At 40.9% G+C, this 24169-nt stretch overlaps 1 protein-coding gene across 2 annotated transcripts; it reads right to left on the bottom strand.

Annotated features, from left to right (window-relative positions):
* Positions 1 to 18120: 18120 nt before the first annotated feature.
* GPX8 (glutathione peroxidase 8 (putative)) lies at positions 18121 to 22632 on the bottom strand. 2 transcript variants are annotated; one of them, XM_051804697.1, is made up of 4 exons: positions 22238 to 22632; positions 21783 to 22159; positions 20911 to 21172; positions 18121 to 19146 (listed from the first exon to the last, which is right to left on the bottom strand). In XM_051804697.1, exons 2-4 carry the CDS (start codon positions 22086 to 22088, stop codon positions 18983 to 18985), a joined length of 732 nt encoding a protein of 243 aa, XP_051660657.1. In that variant the 5' UTR covers positions 22089 to 22159; positions 22238 to 22632; the 3' UTR covers positions 18121 to 18982. The 2 variants fall into 2 exon arrangements, with proteins under 2 accessions (XP_051660657.1, XP_051660658.1); XM_051804698.1 differs by lacking the exon at positions 20911 to 21172 and having other exon boundaries at positions 18977 to 19146.
* Positions 22633 to 24169: the final 1537 nt, after the last annotated feature.

Raw genomic sequence — 24169 nt, forward strand, 5'->3', positions numbered from 1 at the left:
AACTGATAGTAAAAGAAGCTTCTATAGATGTCTACAATCCCTCTCTGTGTGTTTTATGAAATTAAACACAAAATGGATAGTGTATGCAATTTTGTAATGCTCATAAGCATGTTAATTCCTCGGAAATAAAATTACACATTAAAAATGTACACTTCTTTTAGCATATAACAAAAAATAATCACCCTGTTGGATTATCACTACTGTTGATCTTGCTGCTACTTCACATCTTTTCAGAGTTACAAATACATTTTTATCCACTCTTGCATTCAACCTGCTATAACATTTCCTCTGATTAGTGTTACTCATAGTGTTCCTATGCTAAAAGCATCTTTGATGAATTTTGAGATTTGATATAAGAGTAATAGAAAATTATCATAGATTATTTTAAACATTTATTAAATTTGAAGCCATATTTATTGAAAAGGCTGAAAACTGGCTAATCAGACCAAGATGCTTCTTACTGAGACTCAACAGGAGCATCATTGAACACAAAGACAGACTGGTAAAAGGTGCTTGGTATGCAACTTGGTTTTTCTTGATGTTAGGCTATAAACCTATTTATAGTGGTACACTATAAACACCTTGGGACACTATAAACAGCTGGGACCAGTTCATCACTGTATGGATGTAACCCAAAACTGTGTATTCTATAGCCTTCCATGCCATTTCCCAGAAACTGGTATCAATAGACTATTTACACCTTCTGCCCAGAGCAGCCTGACTCCTCAGGCTATAAACTGGGTGTTAAGAGGCCTGTGAGACAGGAGGGTGCCTCCCTGTCCTCACACTCTTTTGTGGAACTCCCCGCCCTGAGGGAAGTACTGGGCATTCCTGCCTGAACTGGAGGATATATAATCTTGGAGTCTTGGAACTTTTTTAACCACTCATAGGATCCAGAGGAAGACTGCAGATCACCACTTTTCAACCAGACTGCAGACCACCACCCTTGACTGGACTGCAACCACCACTTTTCAACCAGACTGCAACCACCACTCTCAACCAGACTGCAACCACCACCCTCGACCAGACTGCAACCATCACTCTCAACCGGACTGCAATCGTCACTCTTGACCAGACTGCAACAGCACTCTCACCAACAGGTTTTCCCTTCTCCTTTTACTTTGAACTCAGGGGGCCCAACGAACACCACTCTGTTCATGCCCCAGGGTGCTGGGTTATACATTTGGGTTTTGTGGGTTAAAACCAATTGTCTGTCTGTATAATCGTACTTATTGTATTATTTTATTAAATTGTTATTCTGATTTATAATCTCTCTTTTGAGTTGAGTTCATTTCCCCTGCTGGTTTACCTTTAAACCAGCACACACCTCCTTTAAACTATAAAGGTGTATTTTAAATTGATGCTTATCCACCCACTGCCATACATATGAACTTCGTAATAAGTCAGAAAATCTCTGGCACAGAGTAAAACAGCCCAATGGCTACTTTTGACAAACATGAAATTAGAAGGGCTCTGTTATAGGTTATAAATCTGAGAGAGGAATTTTTTCTTTCCCTGTAAGAGAAACAGAGTTTCGAATAGGGAAGGGGGGAGGGAGGTAATTAGCCTTACAAAGGAATTAGCTCGCCAGACTGCATTCTTCACAGATGGAACATCAGAGAGGCTGGGGAGAGAGGAGGGGCTGGCTCTGTTCTGAGGGGAGAGGGGCAGACCACGGAGTTCTCTCAACGGGACAGAGACAGGGACTGTATCCAGGCATTTTCTGGAGGAAAAGCCTGGGAGCCAGGTTTTTTTCTGGTTCTTTCATCCTGGTGAGGCCTGACCACCGGCTCTGCACCGCCACTGCCTCGTGACACACACGGGGACCTACTGGTTGTTTTTTCTTTGTTTCATTGGAGAGGTCTGTGCTTGCTGGGAGAGGAGGGGAGGAGAGCCTTGGAACACCGTCATCTGGGAACAAGAACTGCAGCCCTGCACCTTCAGCGATCCAACAGCGCCCTGTGATGGCCACGATTAGGACTGCACTAAAGGACAGAGAAGTATTCATTCAGACCCTTTTTTTTTTCTAGGATTACTGTCTAGTTTTTTGTGTTCTGTTACTGTTTTTGCCAACATACACATGTCTTTTATAAAGGGTTGTTATTTCTTCTGGTTTTTTCCACACTTCCTCAATTAAAGCCCCTTAATTTTGAATTTAAAATTCCTGAGAAAGAGGAGTTTGGTCTATCTTATAACTCATCCTCTTTAGCAAACATTCCAGTCTCCTCAGATTGCGACAGGCTCCCAGTGCCCTTTGTCTTTTTGTCAGGCAGGAGTTGGTGGGATCTCAGGGGACGAAGCCTGGCCCCTTGAGGCTCATGCTTCATGGTTTTTCCATCAGAAGCTAATCCCTGGAGAAGCTGGAAGTCCACCTCTAGGAAACCTCATATCCAAACAGATCTGGCTTTATGCTTTTTGTCTGGACAGGATCTGTGTAGAGCCCCTGGACGTGCAGGTGTGATAGACTGAAGGACATGCTGGTTTGTTGTTTATGCTCACTATGATTTTCTCTCTCTGGTGGTGTACGGTCCGTGCAATGGGTGAGGGGAGATGGCCAAGACCACAACAGAAATAAAGCAAAATAGATGCAATAACATGTAATGAGCTTTGTTCCTGCTCGTAAATAAGCTTTCTCCACATTTCCCTGCCCTGCCAGTGCCAGGCCACAGGATGTGTGGCTGTGAAAGAGTGGTGGTGCAGAACTGCAGGCAGCTGGGTGTTATAGGTTATAAATTCCATAGGAGAATTTTTCTTCCCCTGCTCCACTCTAAGAAGAAACGGAGTGAGTGGGGGAAGGGAGTCATTCTGGCCAAATTCCTAGCTAATGGCCCATCAGAGAGACTGGGGGAGGAGGAGAGAAATTTTGGGAGGGGGTGGCAGTTTCTTCGGTGGGAGGGGAGAGGCAGAAGGCGGAGCTCTCTCTCTTGGACAGAGACGGGGGTCTGCATGCAGGCATTTGGAGAGAAGGACTGGGGACCTGGCTTTTTTGGGCTTCTCGTCCTAGTCAGCTCGGACTGCTGGCCTCAACTTGCCTGCGAGCTGTCTCTTGTCTCCAGCCTGGATCTACTATGTTTCATCGGAGAGTTGCGTGCCCACGGGAGAAAAGGGAGGAGTTTTGAGACACCGTAACATGAGACAACAAGAACTGCAGACCCTGCACCTCCAGCGACCCAACAGCAACCCCTGCAGGCCACGATTAGGACTGCGCTAAAGGACAGAGAAGTATTCATTCAAACTTTTGTTTGTTTGTTTGTTTTTTTCTGGGATTACTGTCTAGTTTTTTTTGTGTTCTGTTACTGTTTTTGCCAACATACATATATCTTTTAATAAAGGGTTGTTATTTCTTCTGTTTTTTCCACACTTCCTCGATTAAAGCCCCTTAATTTTGAATTTACAATTGCTGAGAGAGAGAAGTTTGGTCTATCTCATAACTCATGCTCTTTAGCAAACATTCCAGTCTCCTCTGACTGTGACACTGGGACGCTTTGAGGTGAAAGAGAAAAATACCTTTTAATTTAGGGTGTGCCAGGGTAAGGATTTACTAATCGTGTATTGAATACAAGCACCTCAATTCCACACATGACTTGTTATGGGCATGTGGGTTTTTCATTGGGTAAAGTCCTTAGGTATTCATTAAAAAATGACACCAGACCTCAAGGTACAGCTTGTTTAAAAGTAAATACTAGAAAGAGGAACTATCTTTTAGTAAATCGGTGCTTATTAAGTCAGTAATTTTAGGTCTTTTCAGAATAGAAAGGGCAGAAGGGACCTGGATGGAATTATTTAGAAATGGCATAGGGCTTTTGGTATAGCTTTAATTTATGAAAGCCTTTTTTATCAGCAGTATTGCTCATCCGCTGATCTAAAGGCGATATGCAAGACTGAGTGTTGGTATGGCATTTTCCTGTAGGGATTGCCAGGGTTGTTCAATGCATCATAAAGAGAAAACATTGCCCATTCACAAATCTGAGCTACTCTCCACGTCAGTAACAGAAATGCTCTTGCTTTGGTGTTCATATCAACCTGTATATAAACACAGGCACACATTTGCTGTCATTTAACTGGCCTGACCACCATTTTTGAAGCACACAGGTTGCTACTGGTCCCATTCATAGGAGCTAACCTCCATCAGAAAGATGCAGCTGATGCCTCTGTGGGTTTGTCACAAACCTTGTGTGGTGGCAGACAACCATCGAGGTGTCTCAGATGGCAGTCATGTAGAGACCAGACCATAACATGGCTATTGTGCTGTAGCACCAGTGCTAAACTGTTCCTACTGGGTTGGTCTTTTCAGGGATTGCAGAGATTTCACTGTCTTTTCTTCCCTTGTTTTCCTTAATATCTTTCTAAAGAAAAATACCCCTGTCTATCTTCAAGAAAAAGGCAAACATTTTGCAATTGGTTTTATATGATGGCAGCAGCACTCTTTTCTAAACATTGACTTAATTCTGGTCAGCAGCCATTATTTGCATTTTACATTGCATAGTCTTAACAACTAAAGCAAATGAGGTCAAAAGAGGAGGTGGTTTGCTTTGGCATAACTATTTCATAGGTGTAGCAGAAATAATCTTAAAGTCTGCCTTGCACCTAGCACCTGTTCAAACTCTGATAGCAAGGGACTATTTATGTTCAGTATTGACTTTATACTCTCCAACAAAATACTATTAAAACCCCCCAAATTAGTAAGTGTTTTCAAGGTTATTCATATGTAGTGATCATTTTTTTAGTAAAATTTCCAGATTTCTTATGTGGATAATGCAGTTACAATTCGAACTCACTTGTTAAAATAGGGTGCCTTGAGATTTTGAGGTTATTTTCTTTTTCACCCAGTAAATTGCTGTTGCAATGGTCTGTGAGGGTATGTCCCAGACACCCTGCATGTAAGTCTTTCTATAGCAGGCTGACACACACCAAGCATGTAGAAGAGGGTTACATTTTGTGCTCTAATCTCTTCTATAGCATAGGTCTCAGGATTTCAGGCAATGGCTTCTACATGGAACCTTTCACCCATGTACCAGGGATCTCCCTGAATTCCCCTGGGTGGACTGCTCTGGCTTTCAGAGCAGGAATACTGATGGCACACAGACCAAAAGGGAGCCTCCACTCCCCAGAGAAATTGCTGGGAAATCTCAGCTGGGGTTGATCATATTTACAACACATTTAATGCAATAAATACTAACAATTCTAATTCTCTCTTCTATATTCTTGAATAGTAGAAATGTCCTCTGTTTTAAGCCTCTCTGTAGTGATGTGCACAGCTGTTTCAGTATCTTAAAACTCATTCCCCTTTATCAGCTTGTGCTGGTTTAAAGGTAAAGTGGCAGGAGAAATTAACCCAACTCAAAAGAGACCACAAGTCAGAGTTAAATTTAATAAAAAATAATACGGTAATACAATTATGTGGACAAGCAATTGGTTTTAATCCACAAAACCCAGACGTATAACCCAGCACCCTGGGGCATGAACAGAATGGTGCTCGTTGGCCCCTGTGCTGAGCCCCACGTGGTCCCCCCGAGTCCAAAGTAAAAGGGGGAGAAAACCTGTTGGTGAGAGGGGTGGTTGCAGTCTGGTCAAGAGTGGTGATCGCAGTCCAGTCGAGGTTCTGGTCCTCCTCTGGATCCTTCGAGGGGGCCTGGAAGTCCCAAGATCCCAAGATTGTATACACCCAGGTCCAAGATGGAATGCCCAGTACTTCCCCCAGGGGAGGGACTTCCACAATGGGTGAGGTATTTTTGGAATCCTTAGTGGCCCGTTAGCAGACATGACCCCTCAGGCTGGGTGTGGAGGTGCTAATGACTCCCTGGAGGGGAGTTAACATCACCCATAACTATTGCCTGAGGGTTCAGGTGTGCTCTGGGCAACTGCTGCAAATGGTCTATTGTTAATGGTTCCTGGGAAATGACACGGGAGGGTATAGAACACACAGTTTAGGTTACACCCGCACAGTGATGAACTGCTTCCGGCTGATCTAACTAGGACACAGTTCTTTGCAGATGAATGATAAATATTTGTTGCTTGAGGATATTTGGTGACAGCTGTATTGTCCCAGACAACAGGTGAGTTCCCGTTTGTGATAGTGCTGAGTCCAGAGATCTGCTAGAAACACTTTCGTCATTTAATCTAAAGGGATTGCCATTTTTTAAGCTGTGCTGCAATAGCACACATGGGCTAAGGTGTCCAGCATGTGCATATTGTAAAAGATAGCCGAGGTACACTAATAATAACTAAGGTTATGTAGGGTGATTTTTTTTTTCAAGAAAATATATTTAACATGTTAAAACTAAACTTCAGTACAAAAATATTCTTTGCAATGTGTTGAACAGTAAGCAGCTGTTTAAATACAGTGATAAAAAATATTTTACAGCCTAAACACTTTCCAATGCTAATACTTTTTGATTCCCTAAATACGAGCTTTTTGAAGTGAAACTGGAGACTTATTTCCATGGGAAATGGTATGGAGATGCAACAGGATTTTAGGAACTCACAGATGATGGAGCAATTACTTGAGTGAAACATGCTTGAAACGAGAGATGACAGTGCTTTTTAAGCTGTACAGTTATTTACCCTTACCTAGGAAAGAATGTTAGAAACCTTGCCCTGTCTCTAAAATAACCTGAGATGAATCACCTACAGCAGGTGCCTGAAGCCTTGGATGTAGTTGTAATTCATAATTATCCAGAGCCATAATGACTTTCTACAATACTTAATTTTACAGTAAGATATAGTAGTTTGGTACTAGTAATGTAGAAATAAGTATTGTGTTATCAATAGAACCTGCTAGAGAAGCTTTGGAAAGAACCATATCTGAGTGGTATTTTGGCAGTTTATTAATCCAGATTCTCAGGATTACGGACTGAAATATTATTTAGGCACAAAATTGGCAGCTGGCACTGAACCCAGAGGTCCTTTTGTTGGGTTAGAGTTTAGCCAAGGTAAACAAAATGTAGTTTTGTGATGTGTGCAGTCTCCAATGCCAGCATAGGATCTCAGCATGTTGGAAACCTTCACTGAAACAGTCTGTTAGCAGTGGTGTGCTGAAATGGATTTCTAATGTGCACCAAAATGTGTGGGAGAACACACTGAAGAGATAACTTAGCAGAAAGGCCTGGGCGGAATGACCTAGCAGGACAGCTTTTGATCTGTCCGTGGAAAAGCAAAAGCAGGCAATTACTATAGTGTGTTGATGAAGAAATAGACTGTATTTTTTTATGAAAGCTGAAGGTCACATTAGAACTGAAAATCCTGGGAGTCAAGAGTATGTTACATAAAAAATAATGTAATCTATTAAAATGCACTTATCCCTCAGCGCCCTTGTTTTCTTCCCCTCCCACTCTGTTTTTAAACTGATAAAAAAATTTTAAAAGTCAGAAAATGACAGCTGACACAAATTTCTCCCTGAAGCTAAATAGAACCTTAGTTTACTTGGTCTACACACACTTGCCAACCACGCTCGTCATAAGCACTGAATTTAACATTGGAAATAGAAGGGGGTTAGATACAGGTGAAGGTGTCATTCAAATGGACAAAAGTCAGAAAAAATTATATAGTAACAGTATTCGATCTTTTATGAGCCAGTCTTATACACATAATGCAACATACTTGCTGTGACAGAATGTAGCACAAAGGAAGATATATACGTTTTTTCTTTGTTTTCTCACTTGTTTGCATAGGAGATGTACTTTTCCTAAAGTCTGAAGTGCTGAGGTTCATTTCAGGAGGAATAGTTGACAGTCATTTCTAGAGCTCACTCCCCACATCTTCACAAGCACCTTTACTGTGCTGGCAAGGATAAATGAAATGGGAGACTTCTGATGACCAGAATAATGGACTGAGATATTAATGCTTGGCTTTAAGGTGAGCCTCAGCAAAGAAGAAGGAACATTTTCCTCCTCTTGTCCTCTGAAGGACATCTAAATTACCTGTGCTTTGTACAGCTAAAATGAAGCTGTGGGTTCACTGCCAGAATTTTCCAGTTGCCTGGTCAACAATATTTCCTACTGGAGTCTAAACAGCTGCTCGTTGCAGTGTGATATGATGTCGCGAGAGCAGACACATGAATTGAGTCCCTTTTTCTTTCCCGATTCCTTCCTTCACCTTCCTTTTTTTGCTTTCTGTTTCAGGTACAAATACTTGAGGTTCAAACCTCCGTTTATAATGGCAACTACTATCTTCTATTACTGCCAGTCACTTGGAGAAACATCCTTGATTTGCCTGTAGCACTGTGAGAACTGTTCCTCTAACCCACTCGGAAGCACCTGAGTACTTATATGACTTAACAGGCAATAAGATTGGGATCTTTCTGGGATACTATCTGAAAAGCTAGAGAGAACAATAAAGAAATACAGGAAGAAAAAAAAAAGATGTTTCTGTATCTCAGGATCTTTGCTCAGTGACCATGTAACAAAGCTGGAGCATTATTTTCCCTCTGGCTGGAAGTTGAAGGCCTTGGTTCCCAAAAACCTCTCATCATTTTACAACTGCAAAGTGGATACAAATTTTCACCATTGTATGTTCAAAGAATCTTTTCCACCTATTTCAAATATCAACTCAAACTTGTAGTAAATCTTATTCAGATCCCTCGCATCGTCAAAAGGGTAATTTTTTCCATAACGTAATTTGTTACACCTTTCTTAGTTTAGCCAACTCGGTGTCACAGACAGTGACTGCATCCTCTCTGGAAAAGTATTTAGTCCAGTATGCCCTTGATGCTCCTTAGGCAGGGAGGTTTCTCTGACTAGGCCTTTGATTTAAGCAAAACTTTCCTAGAAACTTATTTAAAGATGGGTTTTATTCACTTCCCTCTTTCTCTGACATGGAAACAATCTGTGTTCTATTGCTTTTAAGACAATGTTCTGTGACCAGCTCTTGAGATGTCTCTATTTGCCAGAACCTGGTATAAGGTAGCATCATGTCTTGTCAGCATTTCTTGTCATTTGGCAAGGAGCACCGTCATCATTGTATCTTGAGATACCTGGGCCCTTAAACTATCTGTGGTCCTTATTCAGCAGTCTGGATGTGATAAATCCAGCTTTTCCTGAAATGTGTTGTTTCAGTCAGTGCTCAATTTTCTGATACTATTTTGAGGCTTGCTGTCGATGTCCAAACCCCACCTTCAAACTATAAACTCATATTTTATCTCAGTAAATTCTGATGTTGAATGATGATGTCAAATTTGTATTAAAAGACCTTATGAATAACGGATGAGAAAAAAACCTATAAATTACTATGGGTTTGACAACCTGCATGAGGCACAACATATCAGCACCATCTGCTGCCAGTGGGGACAAACTACACAGTTTCTACATACCGTTTTGGGAATACCTTTTAGAGAGAGCTACAAACATTCAGTCACTTTTCTAGTATGTAAGTGAAATAGCTGAGCAATTGGCTGCATAGGTTTCATAATGAGTAACGTAAAAGGAGTCCACAGTGAGAAAGAAATGAAGACACTTAACCCAGATGACCTTCTCATTTCATTTTGAAGACACATTAATAAGATGCTGGAAGCATTATAGAAGTAATACACTTAGCTGTGGACAGCTTTTCTAAAACAAAACTCTTTTGTTTAAAATTCAGTTACAATTTCTAAGTGACAGCAGAGCTCTTATTTAACACAAAATTTCCAAAATACCAGGTGCTTCAAGTGAAGAAGGGAGTATTAAGGATATCCTTGATGTTATAATACCTTCCTAACAATTCAGTGCGTCCTCCTAAACATACATAAAGAAGTTTTGAGTTCCTCATGGCACTTCTGTTTATTTTTGAATTTTATTTACCACTGACTTCATCTAGGGATCTACTTATCTTGAGGCTACCAACAAATGTAATATCTTGGCATATTTTCAACTTGCTAGTCAGTGTTCAGTAGAAATTTTATGGAAAAACCTCCAAATATTTTCTTACAATCTGTTCATGGTGTGTGCATGCATGAGTTGAAGGCTCATGGGCAGGAGTCACTGCTTGTAACACCAATTGCAGTGGGTCATATTATTTACTTTTTAATGCCTTTCTCTGCATTAATTAATCCTAATTCTAGTTCACACAAGCAAAACCTTGTTGACTTTGAGACTTTTGACTTTTATTCCAGTTTACAACTATATAGCTCTCAGACTGCAAACTCTTTCCTCTCACTATCAAACTGCATGGTTACAGGTTTGCTCATCTGAAATAAGCTTTTTAGTGTGAGAAAAAGATTTTTTAAGGGATAGTTAACAGCTCAAAACACTTCACCTGACCTGATTGTTGCTGATACAAAACAAGCTGGCTTTTCGGTGCATGCTCTTAGGCAGGGTAACGATATTTGGCCGTGCTCGCTGAAAGTTAGTCTTGTAGAAAGATTTCGCATTCAGTTAAACGAACAACTGAAGCATTGCAAACAATCCTTTGTGAAGCTATGCTAGCAATACCTTGTGTGTTTGTTTTACAGAAAGCATTAAGATGGTGTTGAGTGACTCAGACACTTTGTACCCCTGGTGTGCTTCGCTGTGTCCTTACCAATACAAAGTGAGATAATAAGATAGCTTTTTTTTGGTAATAGTTTTGCTTGGATTTGTCAAAACAGCTCTATCATTCTGATATTTAATTATTGCTTATTACTTAGGAATTAGTAAAAATATTCTCCTCTATCGTCTTGCTTACATGATGTCCTTTTGCAGATGTGAAGTGTGCAGCTATGGAAATTGAAATAGGTGGGAAATAAGACTTAAGATGAGAAGATTTTTGCAGAAGAATTTTTTAATTAGCTCGAATAATTCTTTCCCAATGGAAAATTATGAAAAAGTTCCTGTTTTGCAGAAACAGTAAGAAAGTAAAGAATACTTTTGGCACGTTTTAAAAAGTGGCACTCTCTTACTCTTAGAAAACAACACTTTTAATGTTGATTCTCAGGTTCAAAAACTAGAAAGAGGAAAAATAGGCTCATGCTGTGTATCTGTTTCTTCTGTCTCTTGAAAACCTGGACGCCATCACTCCAAGTTTTGAAACTATGACAAGGATTGAAAAAGAACAGTTCTGAACTTACTTTGAAAAAAAAAGTTGTATGTACCAGTAATTGTTTTTCTCTGTCTTTTGATTTAACTAAACTCTGTCTTTCAAAGAACTGTGTTTTACCTTCTTCCTGCCGAACCTGTGCCCAAGTTTTCTCAGGTGAAGGGAGGAGTGCCTAAGGGTGCGTACAATTCCTCTATCATGTGCACTTGGTAAAACACATGCATGAGCAACTCATCTGCTGGGATAAAACCATTCTTCACACTTTCTCCTACAATATCTGCTTTTGCCTGTCACATTAAAGCAAATGCTAGTGAGTTATTTCTGGAGTCTGACTATGGTGGCGGTGAGGCTTTCCTCACTTTTGGATTTGGAGACCCGCTTTGGAGGACAGTTCCTCAGTGGTGCACTGGACCAGGGTGCCATTTGCTTGGTCTCAGCTCTGAGAGAACAACACTGTGTTCAGCTCTCAGTTTTGGACAGGCTGGTGCGGGAGACTCAGCACAGTGATGCACCCTAGGCCTCACTCTCCTTGCAGTGATGCCCAGCTCCTCACAGAGGGCAAAGCCTTGGTGAGAAACAGCTGATGTGAGGGGTTTTGTGTGTGTCATGTGCCAAAGAGAAGAGCAGAGAAGGGTAATGGAGCTGATGAAGGGTCTGGAGCACAAGTCTTTTAAGGAGTGGCTGAGGGAGTGGGGTTGTTGAGCCTGGAGGAGAGGAGGCTCAGGGGAGACCTTATTACTCTCTGCAATTACCTGAAAGGAGGTTGTAGCCAGGTGCAGGTCAGCCTCTTCTCCCAGGCAGCCAGTGATAGGATGAGAGGACACAGTCTTAAACTGCACGAGGGGAGGGTTAAGTTGGACATTAGGAGGAATTTCTAAGAAGAAAGGGTGATTAAAGGTTGGAATGGACTGCCCAGGGAGGAGGTAGAGCCACTGTCCCTGAAGGTGTTTAAAGAAAGAACTGGACGTGGCACTTAGTGCCACGGTGTAGTTGACAAGGTGGTATTTGGTCAAAGGCTGGACTTGATGATCTTAGAGGTCTTTCCAACCTGATTCCGTGAGGCTGCCCTCTCCCCACTCAGCAGGCAGGGGCCGAGGCACCCCCAGACCGTGACATGGCCATGGAGCAGCCCCACGGGGCACGGCCGCGGTGCTGACACACCGGCCCCGGCGGGGCGGGCAGCGGCCTCCCAGGGTGTCGGCCTGGCGTGCTGCCCGTGCCCGGGGCCGAGCCAGGGCCCTCTGGCACCGGCCGCTGCCGCCGCCCTGCCCGCGGAGTCGGCGAGACCCGCCGCGCCGGCTCCTTTGCCGCCAGCGAGGACCCGCCGCCGCGCAGCCCGAGCGCGCCGCGTCCCGCCGGCGGGACGGGACAGGGGCTCCCGCCGCGCCGGGCGCGCTCGGGGGAGGCTTAAAGGGCACCCGCGGCCGCCGGAAGCGTTGCGGTGTGCGGGCTGAGGGGTGCGGGGTGCGGCCGAGGGGCTGCACAGCCGCCCGGGCTGAGGGACCGGCGCCACGAACTCTGGCCGGGCTGTAAATTTCCTTCTCTACAGGCTGCCTCCCACGCACCTGCTCGGGTCACCCTTTTACCCCCGTGTGCGCCGCCTCGCTCGCAGGGATCCTACTCGGGTGAGGCCACCCCGCCGCCCCGCCACCCCGCAGCAGGTTCAGACAGCCCTGGCAAAGATAGACCGAAAATTGGAAGAACCTGCCCGGAGGACGAGCAGAAGGGATGAGGACTTGCTTCGGGTAACCCTGCCTTGTGGGAATGCGGAGGCTGCCCGTGCTTTGGGGAGGGCCGCGGCTGGGGAGATGTCCTCTCCGGCGGCTCTGCCTTGTCCCTGTGGCCGTGGCAACCATCGAAGCTTTGCCACCAGCGGGACTGGGTGGACGGTGATTTGGGGTGAGCTGCGCAGTTGCTAAGTGTTGCGCCTCTGTGTCTTTTTCAAGGATAACGTCATGAGAACACTCGGAAAAGACCTGAACTGGAGCAAAGCCCATGGAAAGCGGCTGAGGTAGGGGCAGGCACAGGCATATGCACTCCTCTGTATGCACTGCACTGCAGAGTTCCACTCTGTACATTTCTGGGGAAAATGTTTTTATTCTTTTTTATTATTTCTTATCACACTTTTTAAACTGTAGCATCTGCAATGCCAGAAAAATGCAAGTTATAGTAACGTGACATCTATTTGGGGAGGAAAAAACCCCACCTTTGGGCTTCTCTCTTTTATCACTAGAGGGACCGCTTCCTCTTTAAAAGCAAAAGTTACCTGACTCCATTGAAGGGATTGTATAGATTTACAGAGCTATCCTTTCGTTGGCACTGTAAGCTGACTTGTCCACATTTAGAGAGTGGTAAAAGATAAACGGGACAACAAAGAACTTGTACAGTATGAACTTAGGTGGGAAAAGTATTAATCACAAACAAAATGCTTAACAGTAGGGAAGAGGTAAAATACAGGTAGCTTGTCCCTTGAGGAGTTGTCGTAGATCACAAAACTTTGTAAGACTGCAACATGCAAAGTGATGGAGTAGGAAGTGAAGGTCTAAATGGAATTCACCATACCGAAAAACACAGAAGCAGGAGATAAGCAGTGTGTCCTTAGATATAATGACAGTAAGGAAATGTAGCCACTAGCATGCTGACAATATTGCTTCAGCATAAATACTTCATGTAAGTGACCCCATGAGGAAAGTCATGTTATTAAAGCGAGCAATGACTGAGCTACAGGAGACAAAGCTTTAAGGATGGTGGTGAAGGGGAACTGGTGGCGAAAACTCAAGAGAATGTAACAGTCTGGCAGTGCATGTTAGCTGGCTGTTGTCTCTCATATGTCAACAGCTGCTAGCTGCACTCCATATTGTTTCATTCAAAAACATCATGGAAAACTCAGAAGTGGCATCTTGATATGGAACAAGCAGAAATCAGTTACCTAATGCTTCCCTGTGGCTGCTAACAGCAGCATTCAGGCAAGTAAATGTTTTATGTTTTGTTTTGTATTAAGAGTTATTTTGAGTTATTTCAGACCAGTTTTGAAGAAATAAAGTGAAGGCTTAAAATATAGTATTCACTGACTTCTATACAAAGTGTCTAACTCAGTAGCTCCTTGCCAGTGTGACTTTAAAGAACTTTTGATCAAAATGGATGTGGGAGCTAAAATCTTACCTCCACCCAGCCTGAATCCATAAGCTTCAATCCTGGGATCTTTATGCATCCTCCCTTATGTGGCTGTAAATGGAGGTGTGCTGTGGCTCATAACCTACAGTCAAGTTGCACTGTGGAGTAACCAATAATTCTAATTTCAAAATAACCTAAAACTGACTATACTGAACCAGATTCTGAGCTCATCTAGACTAATGGCAGGGTTGCAACACTGACCGTAAACAAATGCCCAGCTGAGAAAAGGACAGAGGTAAGTATGATACTAATTAACTTGTGGAGGTAACATACTATACTGGTACTTGTTCAAGTTGTTCAAATGGTGGTTTAAGACAAGAAACTGTTTACAACACTATTCAGTTCCTTCTGTACAGTCTGGGGTCTGATTCTAGTCACACTCCACATAGGTTTTATACTGTTACACTAATTCAGGTCTTGCTGAATCAGAAACTTATCTGCGACATTTATTTCATGACAGTACATTCTGTTTGAACTTTTATATATACACGTAGGAAACATGAAACTTAAAACAGATAAATAATGCTGGATTTGGTAGAAAATAAAAGACGTTTCCATATTATATCAGAAGACATCTCACTCTGCAAGGACTCTGTGTCTGGTAGGCAGTGCTTTGCTAGTTGGCTGCTGTACCTGGATGTAGCAGTCACTGCTGCACTGCCACCTGCTGCAGGGCTGGCGCACCGCTGTTTAGAGGCAACTCCTTTGGAAGGTGCTAGGATTCTGTTTCCAGGAACGCGGGCTGCGCATCTGTGTGTGATGGGATGGCAGTGTATGTTAGCTGGTTGAAATTCTGACATCAGCTAACATGCAGTTGCTCTCTTTTACCACATACCTTGGTCATCAAAAGGGAGAGCTACTACTTTTGTACAAGAAATTTTCTGGATCCTCCTAATTACTGTCTTGTTTTGTTTGTTTGTTTGTGGTTTTTTGTTTGGTTGGTTTTTTGTTTTTGTTGACTGTCAACCTCATTTCTGGTATTGTAGTGGTATCTTGTATTTCCATTATCTGCCATTATTCAAAGAACTGTGAGAATTTTTGGTTGATTTAGACTCTGGCTTTCAACAGCTTTCAGATACCAAGGTAACAGGAAGTTTATAAATACTTGAAACAGGTAAATAATTCAAATGTTTTTGAATAATTTTGAGCTCTGGGAGTTTTCTTAAAGCAAAAGCAGCACAGTTAAAAACTTCACAGGGTGAACCTACTGCTGTGTGTGGTGATTAGGCAGTGTATTGTTAGTTAGCTGTTCTTCACACACCAGCAACTGACTACACTGCCACATTAGCACATCATTGTTGAGACAAGAATACAAACACTGTTATAAATATCTCATGAGATCCTTAGCTGGTATGAGGTCCAATGCCTGCCTATTTCCCCTGACTGAAAGGAGCTGTGCTATGTTATGCAGACTGAGTGAAGATAGGGTATAAAAGTAAGTGTGACTGAGGGTATAAAACTAAATGTAACTGTATTTCACACATTTATGCAGGTAACCTAACTGGCTTCTAAAGAATCTACTCAATTATGAAACTATTAAGTAAGATTTCAGGTTTGAATCCCATATGAATATGTTTCTCTTACACCACTCAGTGTTTAAAGGAGCATTGATGTGTTGGCTCAGCAAACAAGTATTTTGTGGCAGTACGTGAAGGAACAGGAACATGTTCTAGTGGTGACTGAATATCACCTAGTGGTGATTTAGAATATTTGCACTCCCATATAATCTCGAGAAGCTCACAGTTAAGTGGTGTCTGTTTGAGAAAATAAAGATATGTCAGGCCTAAGGAGTGAAGGAAGGATGAGATAGGAATGAAGGGTTAGGATGAAGGATGTAATAGGTTAGGTTATGAAGAAATGATGATGACATAACTTTAACACTCATGGACTGAACTCAGTTAACTGTCTTAGGAGGGTGGTTTTATCTTAAATTGGTAGGATTATTAAGGAATCCAAGAAATAAGTTTCAATCTGTCCACAGTTTTGGAGTTTATATTTTTTATATGCTCTATTTTAAATTAACAGTAAGTGGATATTTATATGAACAGGTATTCATATTACTTTCTTGGCTTTTGACTATAGGTAAGTATGAGCTTGTATAACAGTGTTCTAATTTTCATTTTATTTATTTGCCTTTCCAAGTCTATGTAGATTTGTCCATTAAAGATGCTTTATTTTTACCCCAGAAGAAAGAAATTATTAGTTTATCAATGATCTGCCCTAAATGTTGTATTGGAAGAGCTGACATGTCTCATGACGTATAAGTAATACAAATACATTGAGTTTTTGGATGAATGCTAATTAACAGTAAATTTTGAAAAACTTAAATTGTGTAGATTCAGGACAGAATGGTACCTATATTCAAATTTCTACAGAAGATAGTTGTAGTGGATTGTGACCAAATAGTACAATGAGAAATTTCATGACTGTGTTGTCAGACAAAACACTCTTTTTCTAGGACTCCTGAGTAAACTTAATTCAGGTAGGAGTGAGTTAAATAATTCTGTCCAGTCATTGGCTAATATCACATGCTATTTCTGAATACCAGGAAAGACATTTGATCTTAATGCTGGCATTGGGATATTTAAGATTACGCTGTCTCCTTTAGTGAGTGAGTCACAAGCAAGGTGTGCACATTCCCTTCCCTCCTGATCCTTTCCAAACTAGAAAATGATACTGCTCTGTTTATCCTTCGTAGGGTATTTTAGGAACCCAAATGAAATTTCCCACGTGCTGAATAACTCTAAGGCAATACCAGGACTAAAACAGACCTTTTTTTAGGTGTTACAGTGCCCAACATTTCTTTATACCTATACCCTTTTTTATTCAGTCATACAAAAACCAGGGAACTATAGGAGTACACAAGAGTGGACACACATATTTTAGATGTGAGCATTTTCAAGTTAAGATATTCAGTCCTTCATAGGAAAAGTATTTTGTTCTTCCACTTAGTTCCATGGAATGTAGATTGCTCCCAGTGAGGGGAGACAGTCCTTATCTGAATTCCCTTTCTGCTCCATCAAAGCAGCAGAGACATGAGACAAAAATCACCTGACATGTTCCACTAAATGTTCTCAAGGCTGCAACAGCACATGCTGGAGGAGACTGGAGTAAAATACAGAACCCCAGCCTAAGAACAGGAACTGTCTTGACATATTTGACGTGGAATCTTGTGGGATAATGGCAAATAGCTCACAGGCTGGTCTAAAACAACAGCAGCAGGCTGATTTCAACTAATGAAACCTTTTGTATAATCCTTAGCTGATCTCTGAAAGTTAGAGTGGCCAAAATTGCCAAGGTTTGAGTTCTGTTCCAAAATTATCTTTGTCACTATTGATGAATCTTTGATGTCACTTTGTTGAATCTTTCACATCAGTATCATTACTCAATCTTTTAAAACATTTTAATGTCCTTATTCTTCAGAGTTTGTTGTTTTTTGTTTTTTTTTTTTTTTTGGTGTGAAATTGTCAATTAATTCAATACCTTTTTTTTTAAAATTGCTTTTAAATTTCTCACCTTTTTAATACAGTTAAGTGGTTATCTTTATTAGAAAAAGTTTTGAAGCACTTTAGTTATTTTCAGTTAGTTTTACAAGACGACTGCACTAATGCTATCCATCCTTCTCATGTAGAAAACTCTTCCGAGACATAGGTTTCTCTCATTTCTATTCTCTCACCCCTCCATTAGGACTTGGACATCTGGAGTGACATTTCTTATTCAAATTTACTATCTCCCTTTTTCAAACAGATAAATCAAAAGACTTGTCAGTTTGTAATAGAACAGTGGAACAGAACTGGCAATGGGTTTGCAGTTACATGTAGGACTGGGGAGACTGCAAGGTGAGAGGAGTGGAGCTTGAACCGTGAACCTTCTCCTCTTTCTTCTACCTCTGCATGAAGACTGTTTTTTTATTCTAAAGATGGGAGGTAGGTAGGCACATGGCTGGGGAGTATTGTCTTGGACAGCCTCAGAAAGACATCTGTGAGAGTCCCAGACTCCTGATTTTCATTGCACTTTGAATCCTTCTGTAAGCAACCATGTATATTCACACAGGCCCTGCCTTCACCCAGGTCAGAAAACCAGGAATCCAATAGGAGAGGAGCTCACAGTCAAGGCACAGTACCTTGGTGCAAATGTATAGAGACGGCTAAAGAGTTAAAGGGAGTTGCTCTAAAGGTGAAAGGTAAAGTGAATCAAAACATAAAGCAGGTGAGAAAACATTTCTGCAATTTTTTCTTTTACATTTATCATTCTCTATGTACAGTTTTTTTACAGCTGACAGCTTCACAATTCCGTAGTCTTCATCGAGAGAATGCTGCAAAGCTAGTCTCTTCAGTTACATTTGCCTCTAAAGACCCTGCCATGGATGCCTCTGGGCTCCATATGCTTCAGACAGGGCAAGTATGTGTTAATGGAATATCAAAATCTGTTTGTTACTGGTAGATGGGAAAGAAACCTGTGCAAATACTGAGTAATTTATTAATAATCTTCTTTCCAGCTATCTCTCTGCTGATGACAATTGAATTAGCAATTATCAGCAATTAAAAAAAAACCCACATTCAGAAACCTTATGTAGATTGAAGGTCCATCCTGCAAGGTACTTAGTGCCTTGCCATCTCAGTAAACTCAGTCCTTCTCAAGGCTATTGCAGGGGCAAATCCAGCATTAATAGACATATTACCAACCATATTGGTTGCAAATACCAACACTAAAGAGTAGTAAAATCACCTGATGGTTTAGCTTCTAGCAACATTTCCCGGGAATGTACAAAGGCTGTGTATCCATGCTATTGAATAGATTCACAGTATAAATGGCTTTTTCAGAGGTCCTCTCTTTTTTTCATGATAATCTGCCTGATTAATGCTGCTACTTCTGGCTTGATACTTTGCACTGGCTCTTCAGGTCTCCAGAATTTCACAACTTTACCCTCAGGGCTAACAAGGTACTTCCAGAAATTCCATCGAGGCTCTTTCTTTGAAGAATCTGTAAGGATGGCATCAGATTGTTTTAGCGAGTTACACTTGTAATTGTTTCAATGCCCTGAACTAATTCTTCAGCTTCTTATGCAGATGTAATCACACCTTGTTCTTTGCTAGTAGTCTGGGCATGGTTTACTAGTTGCTGTTAATGATCGGAAAAGTGGGAAGTGAATGATGCTCCACATCCATATTTATGCTGCCAGTGGACTCCTTTTGTGCTAGACTATCTGACAGTGCTGGGCAAATTGTAGCTAGCAGTAAGAGGCACAAGAAGGTGCTGTAGCATGAAGGTGTTCAACCTTCTGATTGTCAAGACAGCTACCTGAAGAAAGCAGGTGCTTCTCTTATTGAAGATGCAGGGAATGAAGGAAAAGAAAGGCTTTATTTAAAAATACTGAAGTGTCAGAAGATCTTTCTCCTTCCTGTCAGTGAACAGCACATCAAATAAAATAATGCTGAGTAAACATTTTTTTCTTTATAGATATTGATGTCTAACACTGATTGGACTGATATTTAGAATCTGGTTTCATTCTATGCAGCTGTAACCTGCATGCTCTAGTCTCCTCTATAAAAAACTGAGAGAGCACTCAATAATTCCACTGGACCTCAGGCAACTCAGGTCAACAAGAGTTGAGGTCAACAAGGTTTACTGAGTTTTTGGTATCTTGCTTAAGAGGAGGTAGGAAGAAACACAGTTACAATGACAGTGGTGAAACATAAATGACTCCTAAATAATAATAATTTTCAAGTACAGAGAATATGGCAAGAAGAAAATACTTAAGTGTTGTAAGAAAGATTTAATTTAGATATTTAATTAGTTTTCTGACAAGAGGAGCTGTGAAAAACTGAAATAGGCTGTGAGGTTTTGGAATCTCTCATATGACTACTGAAATAGTCTGGATAAACACAAGTAGTACTGATTTGGGTAACTGTGATCCTGTCTTGGGTCAAGGAGACAGAACAGGTTTGGGCTTCCTCTTATATTTTTTCTAGTTAAAATGGTGTGTTGGAGAATGGTTATGTTCTAAGTATCCTTTCTTTAATATATCAGTGTTAAGCATGGGTCAAAGACCTGGCCAAAGCTCAGGATAATTCAGAAAGGCTTTTCAAGCTGGCTTTGGGTCTATGAGCTCTTTGGTCAACTGAAGAAAGTTTCACTTTGCTTGTGAGAATATGAGGCCCTAAGTCAGTAAGTGCTCTCTGTAATGGAGGTATTTGTATGAGTGGGTTTTGCATGCTGGGCCCAAATTAACACAAATCAGTGATTATATATAACTACAGTATATATAATCCTGCTTCACAATACAGTTTACATAAAGGTGGACACAGGCCTCTGCTAAAAAAATGAATCTGCATATGTTTATTTAAAATCTTTCTGTGATTTTTAGGACCATCCATAATTATATTTTTGTCCACAAGAAAAGCTGCTTTTCAATAAAAATCACGTAACTTGAAATGGGATCTTGTAGATGGGAATCTTTGCACTCAAGTTCGTGCATCCACAAAATGGATGTTTTTAGCTGGGCTGGTTACAGGAGGCTGTTTTTATGATCAGTGAGGAGAAACTGATTTTTTCACGATACAACACTTCTGCCCATATTTTTTATATTCAGATTGAAATGAGATGAATTGTATGCTTGGTGCCTGTTTCTCTCCATGAGCAGAGAAGTTTGAAGAGTTCAATGTTTCCTGACAAACAAACTCAGATTGGAATTCAGTGAGAATACCATGGTTACAGGCAGCTTGATATATAAAAGAAAACAGTTACCTATTAGAAATTTAAAGGCAGGATCTGCTTCCGATCCTAGGATCTTGATTTTGTGGAAAACGGGGAAGGTTACTCCATAGTTTCCTTTTGCAAAAGATTCTATTTCCGGGCTTGAACTAGGCTCTGATTCTCCAAACTGGTTGCAGGGAAATGCCAGCACAGTGAAGTGGGAGGGACCAAACTCTCTGTGTAGCTCTTGCAGTGCGATGTAATTTTTGTGTGTGTTTTGGCAGTAACTGGCCACGTTTACAACTAAAGTTGCCTTCAGAGAAATAAAGTTAGAATAGTAAGAAAAAATCCTATAAATAGTGTAGAGATTATAATTAAATTTTAAAATTGCATTTCTCATTACTATGATGGTTCCTGTCAGAAAGCTAAATTTAATCTGTCTGATCATCATTTCATTAAACAGATAGTGATGAAAGCAGCTGAAGATATTACATTCAGAGAATCTGTTACAAAAAATTCAATAAATAGACAAACTTCAGCTTGCAGCTTTGTTTAAATATAAACATTAAAAAAGAAGGTATTTAGGACTTGCACTAAAATCATATTTACTAGATCAACTTCCAGAATTCAACACAACATGCTATCATTCTTAACTAAGAATAAAATCCACAGATTTTCCTGTTAGGCTATAATGATCTATACTAAATAATATGAATTTGTTTTTCTTGGTTTATTAGATCTACTACTAAATTCCTGGAGCAGATCTAGAAAAAAAAATGTTTATCCAGCTTACTGTTTAAAGAATAGGAATTTATTACAAAAATCTCTGCTAAAAATTCCCATAACACTTTATTTACCTAAAAATGTACACTTTTTTTTTGTCAGTAACGATTCAAGACAGATAAAATGAAACAAAAACTTACTTTCCCTCTGTACTTCTCCAAGGAAATGTTCCTTCCTCGTGAATCTTTGACTTCAAAAGAATAAAAATCTTTGATTTTAGGTTTAAAAATTCTGAGTTGTAGCAGGCAGAGAATGGTGGTACACAAAACCACTGACAGAAAGACCACAACGACCCTGGCTTTGGGCACTGAGTATTTCAGAGGATAAGTAGTTGTAAAAGGCTCCATTTTTGAAATCTTTGGAGGAGAGCCTGGGCAGGCCTGGAATGTGAAGGAGGAGCTGAAATATGAAACTCGCATCTCAGACGGAAAGAGCAAGCTGCTCATTTTTGTCTCTGTTGCCGAAACAGCTGTTCAAGATCACAGTGCCTGCTGGGCTTCAGAGCACAGAGATCAATCTGGGTGAAAAAAAAGAAGAAATTAATAAAAAGGATCTTCCCATCACCTAAGGATGCTGATTGCTCTGTTTAACTGACCTGTGTGGGATATTCCAGTGTTCGTCTGCACGGTCTTGAGAGCTGCTGGGACCTCTTGTGGGTTTGTAGTACAGCTCTAGCACAACCTCTGGGCTCCTCTGGCGCCTCTGGCAGTGTTGTTCTGCAAGGAGGCAGCTATGCTGTCAAACAGACCTGGAGAAGCAGCCTGGGGGCCAGTTGTTCAGGCAGAAGGAAGGGAGGATGGCTGAAATCACCCTGTTCACAGACTCAGCCCTGCATCTCATCAGCTGCTGTGAGATCACAGGCAGCTTCGTTTGCTTAGAAGCAACTGAGCCAGCACACATGGCACAGCACCACTACAAACAGCGTGAAGGGACAGAATGATGATGGATATGGGCTGCTTTCTTAATTGCTACTGGCTAACTGGCAGTATGAGATGATAGTTACTGGCATCTTACTGCTGAGATGGTAAGATTGAAGGTCTACATGAGAGAAGAAGGAGTTAGCTGAGAATATCAGGTGTAAGCCAAGCAGCTCCACTGTTGTTTTGCTGAGCCAATTGTGCAAGACTCTCTGAATTTCAGAGCCACACGTCTGGTGTTTTATCTGTCTTCATTTTACAGATTCTTGCCTGTTGCTCCTGGTTTCTAAGGGTGCATCAACATGTAGTGGTTACAATTCAGTTATACAAAACCCCAAAATTGCCTCTGTCTTTCATCTTGTCTTCATCTGATCAGTTCTCCCCTCTTTCTGTCCACTTGGTATTCTCCTCTTCCTTTCAGCTTTCAGGATTTTATTTTGTCCTCTTCACATTTCTATTCTTCTGGGCTTTTCTATGCTCTTGCCTGTCTATGCTGCTTGTCAGTGTCTGCTTGCTTTCTTTCCCTCCTAACTTTCCAAACCACCATTGAAGAGTGATTTCTATCTCAGATTTTTTTCTTATCACCCTGTTTTTTTGCTGTACTTAGATGCTACATTTAAAGGACGAATATAGAACATAACTTTCTGAATGTAGAACCTGGAATCTGGTGGTTCTTTCTTTTCAGTGACTTCAGTATCACTATGAGAATCATTGATTTGTACAAGTTTATAGTGGCCTGTTCGATCATTTCTACAATTTCTAAGTAGCTAAAGTCCATGTTAATTTTGTTTAACAAGACTATATGGAGACTTTCACATAGTTCTACATAACAGAGAGATGCTTGGGAAACACTGTGAAATTTCGCTATTTGTATCTGAGGACATGTAATGCTTCATCTCTGCCTGGCAGTAAGGCCTGTGGGAATGGTGTTTTGATGGCTGGGACAGAAAAGACACAGACTTCCATGCTAAAATGAGCAAAGCTGTACTCAACAGGCGAGCACAGGTGACTAATGCTGACTTTAAAAGCAAGTTCGAATGTGTTTGGTTACAGAAAACCCATGCAAGATCATGGTGTCTAAGCTACATCTCAACAGTTTGTAACTTACATCTAATATTATTTCAGAAATAAATTAATAACCCCCCCTTAATATATAATAAATATTTACTCGTGTACCTAATAATTACCTAGAAACCCAGTTGTGCTTTCTGTTTTTACTCTCACCTAAAACATTGCTTAAAATTTGTCTGAGAAACAAAATATGTTATTTACTATTATCTAGACTTCTACATTTCTGATTTTGTTACATTCTTATGTTTTATATTTTTCTGCCACAAATTGCTCTGGGAATGAATTTGAACAAATGTAAATTAAAAAAATGTAAATCTGTCATTTAGTCTTTACTTAGCATGCCTTACTATATTAAAAAGTGTAAGATAACATTAGAAATAATGACTTGAATAAGCCACAGTGGTGGTGAGAAGGTTCAGAAATCAGAAGATATCTAAATCCTTCTTTGTGTGGAGATCAGAAAACCAGCCTGGTTCTAGGCAGCCAGCATGTGCAGCTTGCCCGGTGTCCATCTCTCAGAAGTGACCAGACCCATGAGC

This window comes from Manacus candei, unplaced genomic scaffold, assembly GCF_025592945.1.
Source record: "Manacus candei isolate 608988 ecotype Guabito, Panama unplaced genomic scaffold, ASM2559294v1 h1tg000061l, whole genome shotgun sequence".
Taxonomy (NCBI): domain Eukaryota; kingdom Metazoa; phylum Chordata; class Aves; order Passeriformes; family Pipridae; genus Manacus; species Manacus candei.

What these genes read in the sequence shown, in the direction of transcription:
- GPX8 (XM_051804697.1), bottom strand. Translation starts at nt 22,088, where the DNA reads ATGAGCAGCTTGCTCTTTCCGTCTGAGATGCGAGTTTCATATTTCAGC. An exon ending in TGGAGAAGTACAGAGGGAAA is followed by an intron (nt 21,173 to 21,782) that starts GTAAGTTTTTGT and finishes ATTTCTCTGAAG; the next exon opens with GCAACTTTAGTTGTAAACGT. An exon ending in TGCCTTTAAATTTCTAATAG is followed by an intron (nt 19,147 to 20,910) that starts GTAACTGTTTTC and finishes CCATCCTTACAG; the next exon opens with ATTCTTCAAAGAAAGAGCCT.